This window comes from Schistosoma mansoni, chromosome 1, assembly GCF_000237925.1.
Source record: "Schistosoma mansoni strain Puerto Rico chromosome 1, complete genome".
NCBI lineage: Eukaryota > Metazoa > Platyhelminthes > Trematoda > Strigeidida > Schistosomatidae > Schistosoma > Schistosoma mansoni.
In genome coordinates this window covers 7,741,328-7,759,752 of record NC_031495.1, presented here as the reverse complement: position 1 = coordinate 7,759,752, position 18,425 = coordinate 7,741,328, and the positions used below count along the sequence as shown (strand labels likewise).

General features: G+C 32.7%; 1 protein-coding gene and 1 non-coding gene across 2 annotated transcripts in view; both read right to left on the bottom strand.

The window, feature by feature from the left end:
• Positions 1-921: 921 nt before the first annotated feature.
• The window catches only part of Smp_124020 (putative heparan sulfate 6-o-sulfotransferase), a gene marked incomplete at its 3' end in the record, with an annotated part of 31,490 nt that continues 13,986 nt past the window's right edge, over positions 922-18,425 (bottom strand). The window contains exon 3 of the mRNA XM_018793132.1: positions 922-1,017. Coding sequence (XP_018647675.1) covers positions 922-1,017 — 96 coding nt within the window. The remainder of the gene's footprint in view (positions 1,018-18,425) is intronic.
• Smp_tRNA_01247_Pseudo_TTG.1.1 lies at positions 18,104-18,172 on the bottom strand. The gene has a single exon. It is a non-coding gene (tRNA).

The window sequence follows — 18,425 nt, the reverse complement described above, 5'->3', positions numbered from 1 at the left end:
TTACTCATTGTAATTTTCACTCAACATCATTTCCGTTTTGAATTCAATATGTTGTTTAGGGTATTTTTCTGTGTAATATTTTATTCGGTATAACATTAATTGATTTGAGTGCGATGTTTATTCAAAATACGATATTCTTGTACAAAATTAACGTACATTATGCTGAGCATGACAAGTAGTACGTGATTCGTTACAACTCTGGATATTTATTACATATATTATTTCATCCTAAGTAACAATCAAAATGGATGCACAATCAGTAAATGAATCAGTGCATTCTCGAAAAGGGTTGTCATGTTTCAGTCTTGATAAATCTTTATTTGTAACAGTTTTGATGTTCTTATTTCAAGCTGTGGGGATTGTAGCGGTTCCCCATTCTTTCAAGTATAAGAATGAGCGATGCGGATATCGTACTGAGATGCAAAAGGTATTTTCTGTTGTATTCATATAGAAATTAAATACAAAAACATTCGATAACCTACGTAACACCCAATAGATTGATCAATAGCACGATTGTATTCAATAATCAAACTGAGAACTAAGAAAACAGAATATGGAAACTGTTATAAATAAGTAATTGTTCAATGGACACAAAATAATTGAAATCAAGTATTGAGAATATTAATAATGTACAATTACAGCGATAAATGAATTGAATGTCGAATTTCACGTATACCCTTGAGAATCATACAAATCAACAAAAAACTCCATAAGCCATTTTTCGAAAATAATGGGACTATCTACTGAATATTAGTAAGTAACATAAGACAATACATTAAAAAGAACCGGATCGGAAGGAAATGAAATTAATAGGCCTAAACAAAATTCACGCCAAGTTAAGCATTTAACTTTTAATTACTTTCTCCCTGGTCAGATTCCCGAATCAGCTATTTTGATTTGGTAAACTAATCTTCATACAAATTAAGAGCGTTTCAAAGCTGAACACATAATTTTTTGATTAGTTATTGAGTAATAAATGATTGGTTCACCAGCTGATTTTGAGTAAGATGATGAACCCTGATTGAATTTAAAATGATTTAATTCATTCAAGGAGATTCTTACTTTCAAACTGGTTGATAATTGAGTAATGGACAATACCATGTTTGTCTAGCTCTTCTAAGGTTGGTTGAGTTCCATCCAACAATTTTCAATATGATCACTAGTCTAAGTAACTCACAGGTGCATTTATTGTTTCGACGTAATGTGGCTGCATATAGTAGAGAGAAAAACCTGCTTGATCCACGTTTCATCCTAGGCGTCAGCTGTCATCAGTGGACACCCGTTCAGGGTCCTATCAGTCTTGTAGAAGTACTTTGCACTTCAAGGGTGTAAAGCACATACGATACCTACGGACACTAAGTGCCAACTGATTAAGTGCGCATTGCATGGCTTGGGTATCATCGTACAGTAAGATAATGTCATCCGCATACTCAAGGTCGAGAAGTCTTTCTCCAGGCAACAGATCCACACCACCATTACCTGCTTGAATGAAACAATGGAACCCTGATTCCCCGTTACCCGTTATCATCATGGTAGGTAAATCACCTACCAACAAATTGGTAGGGCAGACATTTGAAAGATCCGTCACCGACACAAGGTCGACTGCGATGAGTAAAGTTATCCAGGGTCATCACAGAATGTAACAGGCACAGCCAAAGCCGCACCCGGTTGGTTCTGTTCTAATAAATGCACCCGTCCCCTTGAGGGTCAGGGATTCAAGGCATGTATTAGCTCAAGAATTACTACAGTTATCCATGTAGCGTTTACGATCTAAGGAACCATAGTTGATTTAATGAGCCATTCGCGGTTTCGACGTTTTAAGGTATGTACTTAGACATGCATGGCTTAATCTCTGAGACAAGCATGTGACTACTGGCAGGATCAATCAGTTTGTTCACAGTTATATATTATACCCTTATGGGCCAGGGTAATATTGCACTGGTTTTTATGAGAATCAGACACCATCCAGACTTTCACGCGGCAACCCAAACAGTACAGCTCAATCCCGCCCTATAGGAGAGCCAGACACTATATAGGCTTCAACGCTACAATCCGAACAGCATAGTCCAATCCTGTGGCTCAACCACTCAGGTACCAAACACCCTGGTGGACCATTCGCACCGTTCATATACACATTTACATCCCATGTATAAATATTCCGATCGGTGATCGCGTAAATCAATTATGCACAGCATGAACAGACCAAATTTGACCCATTCCGCTTACACGACAGCCAAACTCATTAATACTAGCAATGGCAATATGCCTTACGATGCTCCAATGACAAAAGCTCTTGAAAACACTGAGAAACAACCACCAGTATGAATGAAATCGGTTGACCAGTCAACCAACTTTTCACATGGACAGCCAGCAAAACTTGCCAAAGCAATGCCAGACCATCCACAATATCAATGGCGAACCTTCAGTCTCATGTGGGACCTTCACCTCAACATGGCCATATAGCTTATACTGTATACAACACACATATAGGGTAGTAAGCAAAACAGCCCAGCCTGAAGCATTAGGGCCTAAGAACGCTTAAAACCCATTGTCTGGTGTCGGAATAGTAATACAAAACCACCAAGATCATTTTTATTGCATTTGCGAAATTTTAATTTTTCCGACTATCCAGACCCTGATTTAGGGGTAGTATCCCTATATAACATGGCGAGTAAGAGCAGGTGTAAAAAGTAAAATTTAAATTTCAATGTCAATGTACATGTTATACATCTTTTAATAGCACTTAATTAGATAAGTAACAAAAAGAAAACCTTATTGAAAAATATTAATCCGTTCAAAAGTTATGAAGGAAAATGTGACCCGTCAAAATCCTACAGAAATGCCCGAGACAGCGAATTTCGTGAGCACACTTTTCCGCATAACTTTTGAACGGTTTAGCCGATTTGGTTCATTCTTTTTTGTTCAATTTATCTTGCAAATATCTATCTGATAATTTACAACATACTGCTGTGTATTGGCTAAGAAAAATTTATTGACTAAAAGACTGAAATTCTCTCGGACCAGTAAGAAGACCAGCTTGCTCCCTGCGAGTCAATCTCTCTCGGGTTTTGAATAATCTACGAGTATGACGGAAGCCGATAGTATGGACGCGATCAGAAATAGACTTATTTCCCGATAGTTGTTGCAGAAACGGCGTGAACTCTTTTCAAAAATAGGGACAAATATCAACTACTTTCACGATGTTGGAACACTCTCTAATTACCAGATATTTTTAAATAACTCACTTAATTCCTTAACCAGAAGTTCACCACCAACTTTAAAAAGGGCCGAAGGTAAATCATTTGGACCTGGTGATTTGTGTCGCTTCAGGAGTTGCAGTTCCTTGCGGACTTCCTTCTCGTTAAGTGGATCGGTCGTCACGGTACATAGGGGACAAGACAGTCTGATCAATGTCACCGGGACAACAGATCAGTTGGACTGCTTCTCGGAAAACTCTGCCCATCGTCCAGGACGTCGATAGATGTTCGTGATTGGTATCCCGTCATCTTCACAGATTGTTTCGCTCACACCAGAATTCTTGCTGCCAGTGACTCGAATGAGTTGAAAGAGCTTCCGGAAGTTACCAGATGCAGCTGCTGTTTCCAACTCGTTATCGTTCCGACCACCAAGCTTCTCAGTCCCTACGCAAGCTTTCCACAATTTCATGAGGTAGAAATATTCATTTATGGTGAAACTTGCGGTCACCCGGAGTAGACCAACGGGCTGCAGTGAGTTGTAAGGAACCTGAAGAAACCCAACGCTTATAAGCCGGGACATTTTGCGAAGGCGCAAGCGACTATACTTGCCATTTTCATGGCGCCATGCAATTGCAACCAATGCTTATCGATACTTTTCAGTGAGCTGGTAGCCAGTTTTGAACCTAACTCGGTTTGATATTTAGTTGCAACAGAAGCTGCAACCAATTTTCTGAAATCGTTCCAAAAGGAACGATGAATTTGTTGAGTACTAAAACGTAAGATATGATCAGAGTAAAAGTGGGTACTCCAAAAGCAGCGGCAATCTTGTACACAATCACGCCAGAGGTAGCTGATTGCGATGTGATCAATCTGAGTCCAAACTTAAAATGCAGAGGGAGGACATCGGGTAGCACATCGGCGATGACTGTGCCGGTAACAAAACAAAATGATTCAATTTTCAATCATTAAAAAAATAATTTTTTATTCCTCAAAAAATGATTTTAATGATTTTTCAATTTGTTGATAAATTTCTTTTTCAATTGAACGTTTAATGATACCATCATATAAACGAAATTGATTAAACATTTTAAAAAATATTGTAAATACTCCTTTACTATCAAATCGTAAATTATCCCAATGGATAACAGTAACTTTGTTCACATGAATTGGTAATAATCCATTATTATTATTATTATTATTATCCATTGGTTGTATAAGAAGTAAATCCAATAATATTTTAATTGATTTAATTTTAATTTCTACGGACTAAAAAAGAGAAAAGAATAAATGAAATGCTAGTGTTATATCCTGTGGAGATATATGAATGGTAACTCTGAGGACTATTTATGGACCAATATGATACGTATATTTCCTATAGTATAATCGTTAAGTAACTGAACTATTCATATTCATGTTCCTCTTACTATAAGCTTTATTTTGACCTATGAACTATTATTATACGATTTACCATTCCTGAGTTATCCCCAGTCTATTAATTACTATTCCCCCTATTCACAGCCACATTTGGCTAAATCTTGTACAAATATTATTTTCTATTTTATGGTACGATGTGGTCAGTTTGTTTGGTATATAAACTCAGTATGTTTGAGAATAATGATTCATATTGCAGAGGCTGTTATTGGTGTTCTGGACTAAACTGGCTGGGCTAGGCAGAAAGCAGGACTGATAAGTACTCAAGACTGCTCATATGACTTTTGTGTATCATTGGGCGATCAATAAATTCACTGTTCTCTAATAGACGAGCCAATCGATATAACAACTGGGCACGCACACACCCACGCGTTATAACAGTCAGGGAAAAATAAGTGAGTATTAAGTACATTAATTGTAATTATACTATAGAGATCTTTGGCGGTCTGCTTGAATATTCCAGCTACTTGTTCTTTAAAACTAGATATTTCAATAATTCACTTGTCTTCTATTTGTTTCAATACATCACTATGTCTATTAATCGCATAACCTATTCATGTGTGTTTATGAAAAGTTGACGACCTTTCGCTGTACAAGTTACAGAAAAGTACAATCAGAGACATCGTGGTGTTTGGTAATATTCATTGAAAAGAATGAACATTATTCAGATGTCGATTCCTGAACTGTTAACATCTAACTAGCGGTCATTTAATATTTATCATCAGGATCGATCAAGAAATAAAAAATGAGACTTGTTTTTGTTCCGCTTATTATAAGCTTCATTTTGACCCATAGACTATTATTATACGATTTACCATTCCTGAGTTATCTCCAGTCTATCAATTACTGTTCCCCTTATTCACAGCCACATTTGGCTAAATCTTGTACAAATGTTATTTTCTACTTTATGGTACGATGTGGTCAGTTTGTTTGGTATATAAACCCAGTATGTTTGAGAACAATGATTCATATTCCAGGTACAGGGCGGCCTGCTTGAACATCTGGGCTACCTGATTCCCGTCATCTATATATTTCAACAAGTTATCTAATATTGTTTGTTTTAATACATCATTGTGGCTATTAAGCACACAACATATTCCGGTACGTTTCTGAAAACTGTACAACCTTTCGCTGTAAAAGTTACAAAAGGCCTAATCAGAGATGTCGTGTTTGCTGGGAACATGCAGCAAAAAGAATATACATTATTCATATGTCGATTGACTGAATTGCTGACATCCAACTGGCGATCACTGAATGTTTTTCATCAGGAGCAACGAAGAAATAAGAAACTCAAACATGTTGAAATACTTTGTGCTGAGAATTCGATTTTGTACCAAATAATATAATTTTGAATAAAGCTAATAATAATAATATAATAATATAATATACATGAAAAAGAAACTGGGTTAGTAATGGCATTAGATAACTAGAAGAGTAACCACATAACCCAAGGGGCAACTGCTATAGGATGGTCAAATACTGATTTTTGCAAATAACTTTTGATTTATTAGCTCTGTACTCTTTAAACCTTTTCGCTGGCTATGTGAATCCGTGGAGTAATATGAGAAAAGCGTTTTTCACGGTGATCTTTTTCTAATCCCTTCTTGCCATTGTGGTAGGACAGCATTTCTGAGGATATTGGTAATCTGAGGGAAACTTTATATTGCCATTACAACCAAATACCGTCAACAGTACAACTTCTGCCTCGGACCTCAAATTGGTGATTTTAGTCTTAAAATTCTCTAACGAACCTGCTTGACATTAATAGACCTAAAAAACAGGTGTCTCAGACAGTGTAGCCTAGCTGGGTTGTCACGATAAGTAAACCCAAATACCACATCAAGATATCAACTATGATCTCGACCTGCTGACAAGTGCTAACCTGTGAGAAAGCTGGATCGAAATGGCTTTCTGTAAATTATATCTAACTACATAAACTGAATTATTCTAAATTATAATAATCAACTTTAAAACAGTAGTTAATACTCTGAAGAAGTGACTTACATTAAGTCACAAAACGTCAGAAATAAAATCTTTTATTCATTGGGATATCAAAAAATATGATTATTATTACTAGTTAATACATTGAATTACCCGAAGTTTAGTAGCGAACATGGTCATGTTCATTTTTCCATTTATTACAAGATAGTCAAATAATAGTGTAAATATCAATCGTATATTTCCTGATGGTAGATCAATAATATCAACTGGTCCTGCGAATTTTATAGCAGATAAACCATTAATTCTTATATCGAAAAATTTAGCAGTACCAAATTTGATTGGATTACCAATTTTATATACACTATCTTTACCATAATGAGTTAATAATTGTTCTATATGATATTGTAATACATTACTTGTAAGTAATGAATTACAAGTTAATGGTTGATTAGATGTCATATTGTAAATTTCATTAGTTCTACATGGAACTGAAGAATTGGAGGAAAGAAAACAATAACAGTTCAGTATATTTTAATATTTATAAAGAATATTAGATTATGAATCAATTGAAGCTAGACCACCATGGAAAACCTGGAAGCACTGGACAGCCGTTTCGTCCTATTATGGGACTCCTTCGCAGTGCACATCCACGATGCCGCCTTGCGAGATTTGAACTCAGGACCTATCAGTGACCACTGAGTCGGCATCCAACGGCGTTAATGTCTAACTTTAATCAATCCACGAAATTGAGCGACATCCACCAATGTCTTCAGTGAGTCACTATCTTTTCCATGGTGGTTTAGCTTTAATTGATTCATGATCTCAACTATCAAAATTACTGTAATATCCACAAAAACCCCTTCTGATATTAGATTAGTTTGTTATTTACTTTCGAGAAATGATGTTAGAGGAATCAATCGAAAAGAAAGGAGATTGATGTAACACCTAAAGAAACATTTATGAATTAAAATAGTCATCATCTAAATTAGATGGATAGTGTTAAATATAATTCCGTTTGTTTTTTTCAATGATTCTGCTAACCACACATCATAAGAATTCGATGACAAACAATATTTTAGTCTGAATACTACCAAAATCTAAATGATTCGATAAACTGAATTGGTCGAATAAGAAATTTATTTAAGAGACCGACCCATTAAACTTTAATCGAACAACTTTAGAAAGATTAAATCGTTAATCAAATGACTGAGTTTTTGAACATGTGTTAGAACTATTATTCGTATCTAAATTGCCTCAAGTTGAACTTGTGTAGGTGAACGACGAAATAATCGTTCTAATGGTTAAGAGTTCGACATGAGACCACGGGACTTTTGAGAAGTTCCATTTTAAGATAAAACAGCTATCTTGTGCCCCATGTTTTTTAATAGTATCTCAAATGAGATTAGTCTGCCATGAGTAATACCTAAAAATTGCAACAATCTCCATGAAACCCTTTCAAAAATATGTGTTTTTAAATAAAATATTAGGATAAGTGGACCTTTTGTCAGTTAACTAAAGAATAAATTAAGGAATAAAGTGCTTGTACAAAGTAAACACAGAATTCTCATCTCAATTATGTTCATTTATTACTTATTCACCTGCCACACTTAACTAATCTCCTTAGTTGGTTAATATCACAATACTAAAAAAATGGTAATATTAGTAGTCACTGGTTGATGGTATTAGATAAAATAACGTTAAATCAGTAACATTAAAACAGTCTTATTAATTGAATATATTCTACTATATTGAGATGTTAGGTTGTAGGAATTAGTCAATGGAAAACCCTGGAACTAGGTTTCTTGCTACTTGGCACTAGTCGGCAAGGTGAACCTACAGTTTCGAGGGGAATTATTCTCCTAGAGAGATACAAACCAACATCACCCAGCTTCACCAACTGAGAAATTACTGTCGATCCACCTGTGTCTCGGTTGACCTACTGTATGAATGATATGTACTCACAATTGACTGACTACGGAGTAGTGGCCAATTTCATGCCTCTATAGTCTTCTTGGTGCTGACCGAATTCTATAAATGAAAGTGCGACACCGTCACTAATCTAAGTAACTTTACATCTTGTGTACCATGTTGTCTGAAAATGTGAATCTGGTTGATATAGGATCAAATCTACCAGGGATCACAAGTTTCATCAAGATTACAGGTGCATCCTGCTGACTAGTATCAGATAACAGGAAAACTAGGTCTAGGTATTCTTGCCGACTCCCTCCAACCACTTAAAATCTAAATATGGTGCACCTGATGTTGAATCACTCAGACTACTGACCATAATGACGTTTGATCGATAGAAGTTGATCAGTACGAAAGGAATAAACAAACAATAAATCGGTCACTACTCAGTTGTAAATTAATTATATATATCAAAATAAATATAAGATGGTGGTTGGAGGTGGTCAACGGGAAACCCTGGACCCGGGTTTCGTGCTACTTGACACTCGTTAGCAAGGTGTACCTGTTGGACACCTCCAATAACCATCTTATTTCAACATAGTGCAAGCAGTGTTGAGCCACCTAGACTAGTGGCCACATTGCAACTTGATCGATAGCATTCAATCTGCACTAAGAAGGACTTGACACTCATGACACTGATCATCACCCAATGATCAATCAATTGTGATTAAACTTAATCTTGAGTTAAGTGTCATTCTCAGCCTTGTTTCTGTCTTTCAAACAATATCTCTCATATTAAGGTCTCTATTGAGACTGAAATTTGGTTCTCTTTTTTGTCTCGTTTTCTGTTAATGTTCTCTATCTCTGTGTTTAATATGAGACGTTTATTTCAGATCTTACTTGAATGATGATTGACAGACTATTTTAAAATACAATCTTTTTGCATAAGTGATCCATACATTTAGAAATACTTTATAGTTAACTCATGTAACACATAGTAATGGGGGCAGTAGTAAGACCATAAAAATCTGTAAATTTTATCAAAAGTAAACAGTTGAACAAAAGTTTCTTTCTTCATTTATTGTATACAGTTGTTGTACTCGACTTTAAGTGATACTTCAAACCTGCTACCTATCAAACAGCTGAGATTTCCAGTGATCCAGTTATTCAAAATGAATGAATGATGATTCAAACTACTAAACCTATTTGCAAAATAACACAAATGAGTATCACATTTTAATAGTTATGACTGAAATGTTAACATTTTCGGAAAAAAAAACCTGAGAATCAACCCTAAATCTAGGTATCATTTCAGCTTAAACTTATCATCAGTGAGATAGTATCTGCAAGCTTAATGTGTCATTTCAAATGAGATCTAAAACTTATGCCACTGACTTCCTGTTGATTGTGTTTAACTAAATAACATCAACAATGCTGAATCATTAAGGCTAGAAACCATATTTTAACCTGATCAATAAAATTTAACCACCATTCAGTAGTAGAAATGTGAAATTGATTCATACTCAATAAATCAAATGTTGAAACTGAAATTTACCGGCTTTAATGTGCAGAATATAATACATTTTTTTGATAAATCTAACTGAACTCTTGTATCGATTTCCTAAGCTCTTCTAGTAACCCCACATTAAATCTATAAGACAACCTGAACACAAGGGAAAAGGCACGAAATATGGACAAGGAAGCTTTACTCGAAGGTTCGTTCTATGTACAGAAAATTTAAGGTATTTATAGCATTTCAGATGACTTTGGGCTTCTGGAACGCTACTAAACATAGTAGTAGGATAGGTAACCACCCAATCAGAAATGTGACACGTGACTCTTCACTTTCTAAACATTTCTGAGAAACTTCTTGTTATATCCCGGAGAGAATTATGAATGGTAACTTTTGAGAACTATTTATGGACCAATATGTTACGTATATTTTTATTGTATAACTGTTAAGTAACTCAACTACTCGTATTTGTGTTTCTCTTATCATAAGCTTTATTTTGACCCATAGACTATTATTATACGATTTACCATTCTTGAGTTATCCCTAGTCCATTAATTACTGTTCCCCCTATTCACAGCCACATTTGACTAAATATTGTACAAATGTTGTTTCTTATTTTATGGTACGATGTGATCTGTGTGGTTGGTATATAAACCCAGAATGTTTGAGAATGATGATTCATATTGCAGAGGCTGTTATTGGTGTTCTGGACTAAACTGGCTGGGCTAGGCAGAAAGCAGGACCGATAAGGACTCTAAGCAGCTCGTACAGGTTTTATGCGTCATTGGTCCGATTGATAAGTCACTCCTTTCCAACTGGCGGATACAAGACATAACACTTCTATTCAACGATGATTGGATAAAAATGTATCCTGACGTTTCCTGAACCTTTTTGGGCATTTTTTCGAGGAATATTCTGGATCTCATCAACATTTAAAAATAACTTCACATTATATCAAGTGAATTCTTGAAATTGTTTTAACTATTAATGAACTAACATTCCACACTAATTCCTAATCCGTGTAGTTTCAATCTTTTTTTTACATCGAATCTAAATGTTCATTGAACATTTTCAGGATGAAATAACATCAGTTAAATAACTATGGCAAATTAAATAGTGAAGGAATAGGAATAATGGTTAGTTGTTGTATTTTAATTTGGTTACATACTGAAGAGTTATAAATTATGATGTAACAACTGTTCACTGATCAATGATTTTCCCTGGTTTTCCGAACTGATTTCATTTTGTATTCAAATGATTTTGGTTGAAATATATCAACAACAACAACAACAACAACAAAAGAATATTATGGTAGATACATTAAGATTAATACAAATGATCAGAAGAGGGGTTTTGTGGAGATCTTAGTAATTTTTATAGTTGAAATCATGAGTCAATTGAAGCTAGACCATCGTGGAAAACCCGGAAGTACTGAATGGCCGTTCCATCCCAGTATGGGACTCATCAGCAATGAGGATCCACAATCCCACCCCCACGAGATCCGAACCCAGGACCTATCAGTCTCGCGCTTGAACGCTTAACCTCCAGACCACTGAGCCATCCAGTGCTTCCAAGTTTACGATATTATGATAGATAAATTAAGATTAATACAAATAAGTTAATAAATGACATACCGACAATATTGTAAATTATTAAATATATAATCCATTGATAAATCCAATCCATCATATTATTGACTTAATTTAACCTATTGAAAATGTTTTCATCATTATTCATCCTTGCCTACTAAATATAATGGTATAGTACACTTGATTTGTAACATATTATAAATAAAATCATAAATGGTTGTTAATTTTGTTTATATATATTCATTAAACAAATGGTCATTCTACCAATAAATAGAGTTATTACTAATGTAAGAAGTTTTTAGAGATTGTTGGATTTTATAGTTTACATCACAAACTGACCTCAGTTAAACAGCCAATAAAAGGATAATTGTCTTGTTCTAGTATGAAACATGTCAATAGTATGTACCTGAAAGTCCATCAGGTATCGAACCAATGACCTTTAAGTTTAGCGACGTATGTTTAACATGTATATTTATAACTTCCACCCGAAGTTTGTGTTGATGATGTCTTTCAGAAGGATAATGAAAGCTCCATGACCAAACCATTCAGATCAGAGAACAAAACTCCATCAAAATCACCTACCTGAGCTACAAATCTTCTCCACCATCATAAAAACCTTACACTCGTAATAATCATATGTTCATTAGTGGCTAATTTCAAGAGACAATTCTCAGAGTTCTAACGAAAAGCTGTTACCAGTTGATTTCAATTATGTTGAATGTAAGACAGTTACTTACCAATGATACTGGCAGATCCTTGTTAATATCACGAATTGATTACTAACCGAATATACTATAAACGAGTTTTGTGAAATTGTACAGACCAATTAGCCAACTTTTATTGAATTGAACTGATACCGTAAAAATAAAGTAAGTCACTCATCAGATATAGATTTGACATATTTGCTTTGAGCTACTTCACTTGTGTATGGGTCAGTGATAGTACCCTAATGCAAGGTTTCCTCCTTCCGATGTATGAAAAACTACTTACTGTACAAGACTAAAGAAAGTAATTTGTTACCGATTACACGTTTATTTTTTTTATTTTCCACTTATCTGACTATATATCATTTTTCAATTGTTATATTGTTTATAATTTTATTTTAAGCTATTGATAAATTTCATCCATTTATTTGATTATCCAACTGCTTATTTCAAGTTCCTTGATGCTTCAATGAAACTTTAATAGGTGTTTTAACGATAAAGAGGGCAAGGCTTAGGTCTAATAATTAGGGATTCAATTGGTTTGATTCGTGAATGGTCTAACAACTATCCTAATCCTACAAATAACTATGTTTAAATATGTTACATAACTTACAGATCAGTTCACCATCTCATTATAGAAGACCATTATCTTTACTGGTCAGTTGTCTTGTATTCGATTTCAAATCATTAGTGGCTTTTCGTCCATAATTAGGTTTTGACTTGAATGCTTACCACTTAATCATGCTACTTAGATCCAGAACCTTCCCGTGTATATGATAATTTTTATTTATCACATTATATTTTTTTCTTTCAATTTATGTTTGAATTCTAAACAACTTTGCTACACAATGGGTATCTTTAAAGCGTATTTACAATGACCTTCGTATAAGTTTATTTTGATCAAAAGTCTACCAAACTTCGTTTGTAATTTTGTTACAGGTTGTGAGGACGGTCAACGGGTGAGCTCAAGAAAGCTCTAAGAAGCTCAGAAAGAGCCAAACATATTCCATCCAATCATCTTTTGGAAGAGTATGTAGTGCCGCGATTCGTTAATCGTTTACTTCGATAACCGTTATAATTCTAATCTCAACGGTGCGTAAAATCAGAAGCAGCAACTACAGTTTATTGTCGAATAACTCAGGTCAGAAAGTTAACAACACCACCTGAGCGAATATCAACGAGCGAGTGAGCGGCAGGCGAGCGAGTAAACAGGCGAATAAGCGAAGGAAGTGAACGAGGAGCAAGCGAGCGAATAGCAAGCAATTACATAGGCAATTTATAGTCACATTTAAATAGGGCACAGCAAAGCAAAACAAAGGCTGATAATAATATTTGCGTGCGTACACATATGGGGAGGAGTATGAGTCATCGAATGATATTTAAGCAGTCAACATTTCGGATAGAGTGTCATGTGCTCTAGTGGTATAGCAGTGCAAAGAATATGCAAATTGTTACTATCCAAATAACGATGTCTGTTAAGTAAGTTAATAGAAAGGGCTTAACCAAATTTGACCACAATCGAAATTGATTGTAGGATGGTTGCTATAAATATTCCAGAATCCTTACATGCAGCTTCCCTATTGGACAAATGCTAACAACCCCCTGTATGAGGATTGGAGGACTATAATGATGATTTCGTTTAAATTAAAAACTATAAATACCTGAAAGTTTTGTACCATATTTGACACTGTTTGAAATAGTATTCCTTTCACCTGTCTTCTGTGTTCTCATTTATAACTTGGGAGGGTTCTAGCTTTCGAGTGCTCAAGTTGTACACAGTACATTAAGAATCTAAGCTCTAGATATAGCACAAGTAACTTAAAAGAAACATACAATATTGAGTTATGAATAGCTAGTGAGAAAATTACAAACAATCAACTTTACTTAATGTTTGGAAAATAATTTAATATTGTGAATTCTGTTATATCCTAGTAAAGAAATAAATACGAGTAACTTCCGGGACCTATTAATGGACGATTATTCTATATATACTCTTATTGTTTAACTATTGAGTAACTAGATTGTGCAATCTATATTCATCTTACTATAAGCTTCGTTTTGACCTATGAATTATTACTGTACGATTTACTGTTCCTAAATTATATTCAGTTTATTGATTATTGTCTCCCACGTTCACAGCTACATTTGGCTTGATCTTGTACAAATATTATTTTCTATTTTACGGTGTTATGCGGTCTGTCTGGTACATAAACCGAGTATGCTTGAAATAAGTGATTCGCATAGTAGAAGCTGCAATTGGTGTTCTGGACTCAATTGGAAGGGCTAGGCGGACAAGGGACGAATAAGGACGCTAGGCTATTCATACCGGTCGAATGTCATTGATTGGCACAGTATTGAGACTAGAAAAGTCGTATTTTGATTGGTGGATAATTCACGTGATAAAAAACGCCGAACATAAGACCACAACAAATTAGTATACGGCCTTCTTTATCTTTTCAATTCATAACAAATTCCCTTCTAATTTTCGTACTACTCTGACCTTCACTGTATGTGGAATGTTTATACTTGTGTAAATAAACTATTGTATCTCTATAGTCGGATACTCAATTATTGAGTCGGATAGTGTATGAGTGTGTGTAAATAATAATAATAATAATAATAATAATAATAATAATAGTAATAATAATAATAAATCCTGAAAATAATAATTACAGTATACGTGCATTATATGATCGTATAATATAGTAAGCAGTTGAGCATTATCATATTTTACTGTATATTTGTGTCAAAAAAGTCAGGTTTTTTCATTATGTAAATTATAATCAAAACAGAAATGTAATAGAATCAATCGACGTTTTTATAATCAAACTTTTCTTTTTTTTCATAGTTAAAAGCATGAGTTAATTAAAGCTAGACCACTAGGGAAAACCTGGAAGCATTGGACGGCCGTTTCGTCCTAGTATGGGACTCCCCAGTAGTGCACATCCACGATCTCACCTTTTTACATGAAAATTTCACTATCAAACAAATAATCAACTTTAATTCATTAAATATTTATATCATTTAAAAATGTGATGTCCCGATAACAATAGTGAATGGTAACTTTGGGATCCATTTATGGACCAATTTTATGCATATAATTTTTATCGTATGTTTGTTAAACAATCAAACTATTCATATTCATGTTCCTTTCATTGTGAGCTTTATATTGACCCTTGGACTATTATTGTACGATTTACCATTCCTGAGTTATACACAGTCTATCAATCACTGCTCCCCTATTCACAGCCACATTTGGCTAAATATTGTACAAATATTATTTTCTATTTTATGGTACGATGTGGTCAGTCTGTTTGGTATATAAACTCAGTATGTTTGAAATATAATGATTCATATTGCAGAGGCTGTTATTGGTGTTCTGGACTTAACTGGCTGGGCTAGGCAGAAAACAGGAACGATTAGCACTCTAGACTGCTCGTACGGTTTCCGTGTATCACTGTTCTAATCGATGATTCGCTGCTCTCTGATTGGCGGTTTTATCAAGTCATACGTTAACTGGGCATCCACTCGGCCACAAAATATAACGAAAAAAATTACATTTTTTTTATTTTTAATACATTTCAATACAAACTAATTGTTAATTAGTTAATTGTTTAGATTGATATATAATATATATATATATTATAAATTATTAAAATTAACCATATTATTATAATAAATATACTCCATATTAAAAGAAATAATAAACCAATGAATAAATTAGTTTCATTTGGCCATTCATAATATGATTTTTCAATTTTTAATCTATATGATATTTTTAGTTGCCATGGCTCATTATTGTTATTATTATTATTTAATTGATATATATTTTTTATATAACAATTATATATATTAGAATCATTTAATTTAACATTATGAATAATTAATTGACATTTTTCATTTATATATATTCGTTCATTGAATAACGTACGTGAATAATATATATAATGAGATGATATACTCCATTTAACCAAATAATTACCATTATTATTATTATTATTATTATTATTATTATTATTATTACATGTATATGATTCATTAAGAAAACAATCTAATTTTATCAATTTTTCATTTTCTATGACTAATTTTTCTAATTTCATATAATTTATATAATTATAATTAGAAATATTTAATTTTAATTTATTTATATTATTATTATAATTATTATTTAATAATAATAAATTAATTATTTTTTTATTATTTAATTGTTTACAATTAAATTTATATTTAATAATTATATAATAATTTAATATATTTAATGGCTGAAAAGTATAATTTAAATTAGGTAATTGTTTAAATAAATTATATTGACATGGTATATATAAATATGTTTTATTTAAAAATAATTTAAAATTTAATTGATTCGCTAAATTTTCAAAAAAAGTTTTATATATTTTTGTTAAATTTGATTGGTTAATTTTATTATTATCATCATCATAAAATTGTCCAAATTGATAAAAACCATTAAATAAAATAAAATAAATTAATTGTATTTCATCTATATTATTATATAATAATTTTCTTGGTATACGTATATAACAAATATAATTTATTTGTATATTATATATATTATTACAATATGTATATTGAGTTAAATTATGATAAAATTTGATTGTTATATATAATAAATTAAATTTTTGATTATAAAATGAATTTAATAAATAAATTTGTTTTTTAATATTATTTTGTAATTTTATTAATTGTTGATAGGTTGTAACAATTTTATTGATTGATGATATATTGAATTGAGATAATTTATTTTGATATGGATTAATATAATCTATATGATACCATATAAAATTAGTAGGATGTTTATTATTATATAATGATTGACATATATATGTACCAGAATCATTATAAGGATCAAATTTTTCATAAATTAATTCATTTGTATTATTCATGATACATGGATCATTTGTTGTTATATTACTTATAATTGGTTCATATAAATTTTGATCTAATATCCATTTATGATCATAAAATGTTATATTATTTAATAGAAATATGGTTTGATTATATTTTTTACGTGTTATACGAAACCATTGAAAATGGGTTCTATTTTCATTTGAACATAGATGACATGTTAATTGTATATTTGTGAATTGATTATATTTAACAAGTTTAATAATATGACGTTGTTTAGCTAAGCTTAATTGTAATTTATAACATTCGTCTAATTCATTATTATTATTATTATATACGAGACTTCTATTATCTTTACAGTAGTTTAATGTACTAGAAATCTTAATAAAATTAAATAAAAATAAATATATTACTAATGATAATATAATTGTGATAAAATACATGAATCTTATAGTGAATGTAAATAATTAAATTAAATTCTTGTTATGATCTTATATTTCAAAATTATTGATTATATATTGATTGATTAAATATAATATTTTACTTTATCATCATTGAAAGATGACCTTGTATTTCGAAATTATCGATTATATATTGATTGATCAAATATAATAATTTATTTCGTAATCAATAAAATATAAGGGTAGACTTTGTATTCATACTATATGCAGGATATTTTTTCCATTCAAATAGTTACTAATCATATTTAAGAATAATCATAAAAATGGAATAAATTTGATATAATACATGTAGTTTTAAGGTAACAGATTCAAGAAATACAACTAGTACTATATTTTAAATAATCTAACCAATACATGATTTATGGAAATCAAATAAACATAACTTTGATTGGTAAGCAAAGATGGATAGTGGCTAGCAGTGGAATTCAGTTTGACGCGCGTTTCGTCCTATTTGGGACTCGTCAGCTGGATGTACCTGCATCTCAGAGTTGATGTTCACTCTGGGACTCGAACCCAGTATCTTTCGCTTCAAACGCCATCGCGTTATCCACCTAGCTACGGAGTGCTGATAACCACTTGCTTGTGCAATGGGTTGAAGTTTGAATTCACTTAGTATTGCTTGTTTGAATCTTCCCATTGATGTTTAGGACTGCAACTGGTCAGTAGATAACGTGATGGCGTTTGAAGCGAAAGGTTCAGGGTTCCAGTCCCAGAGTGAACATCAACTCTGGGATGCAGGTACATCTAGCTCACCAGTCCCAAATAGGATGAAACGTGCGTCAAACTGGATTCCACTGCTAGCCACTATCCATCTTTGC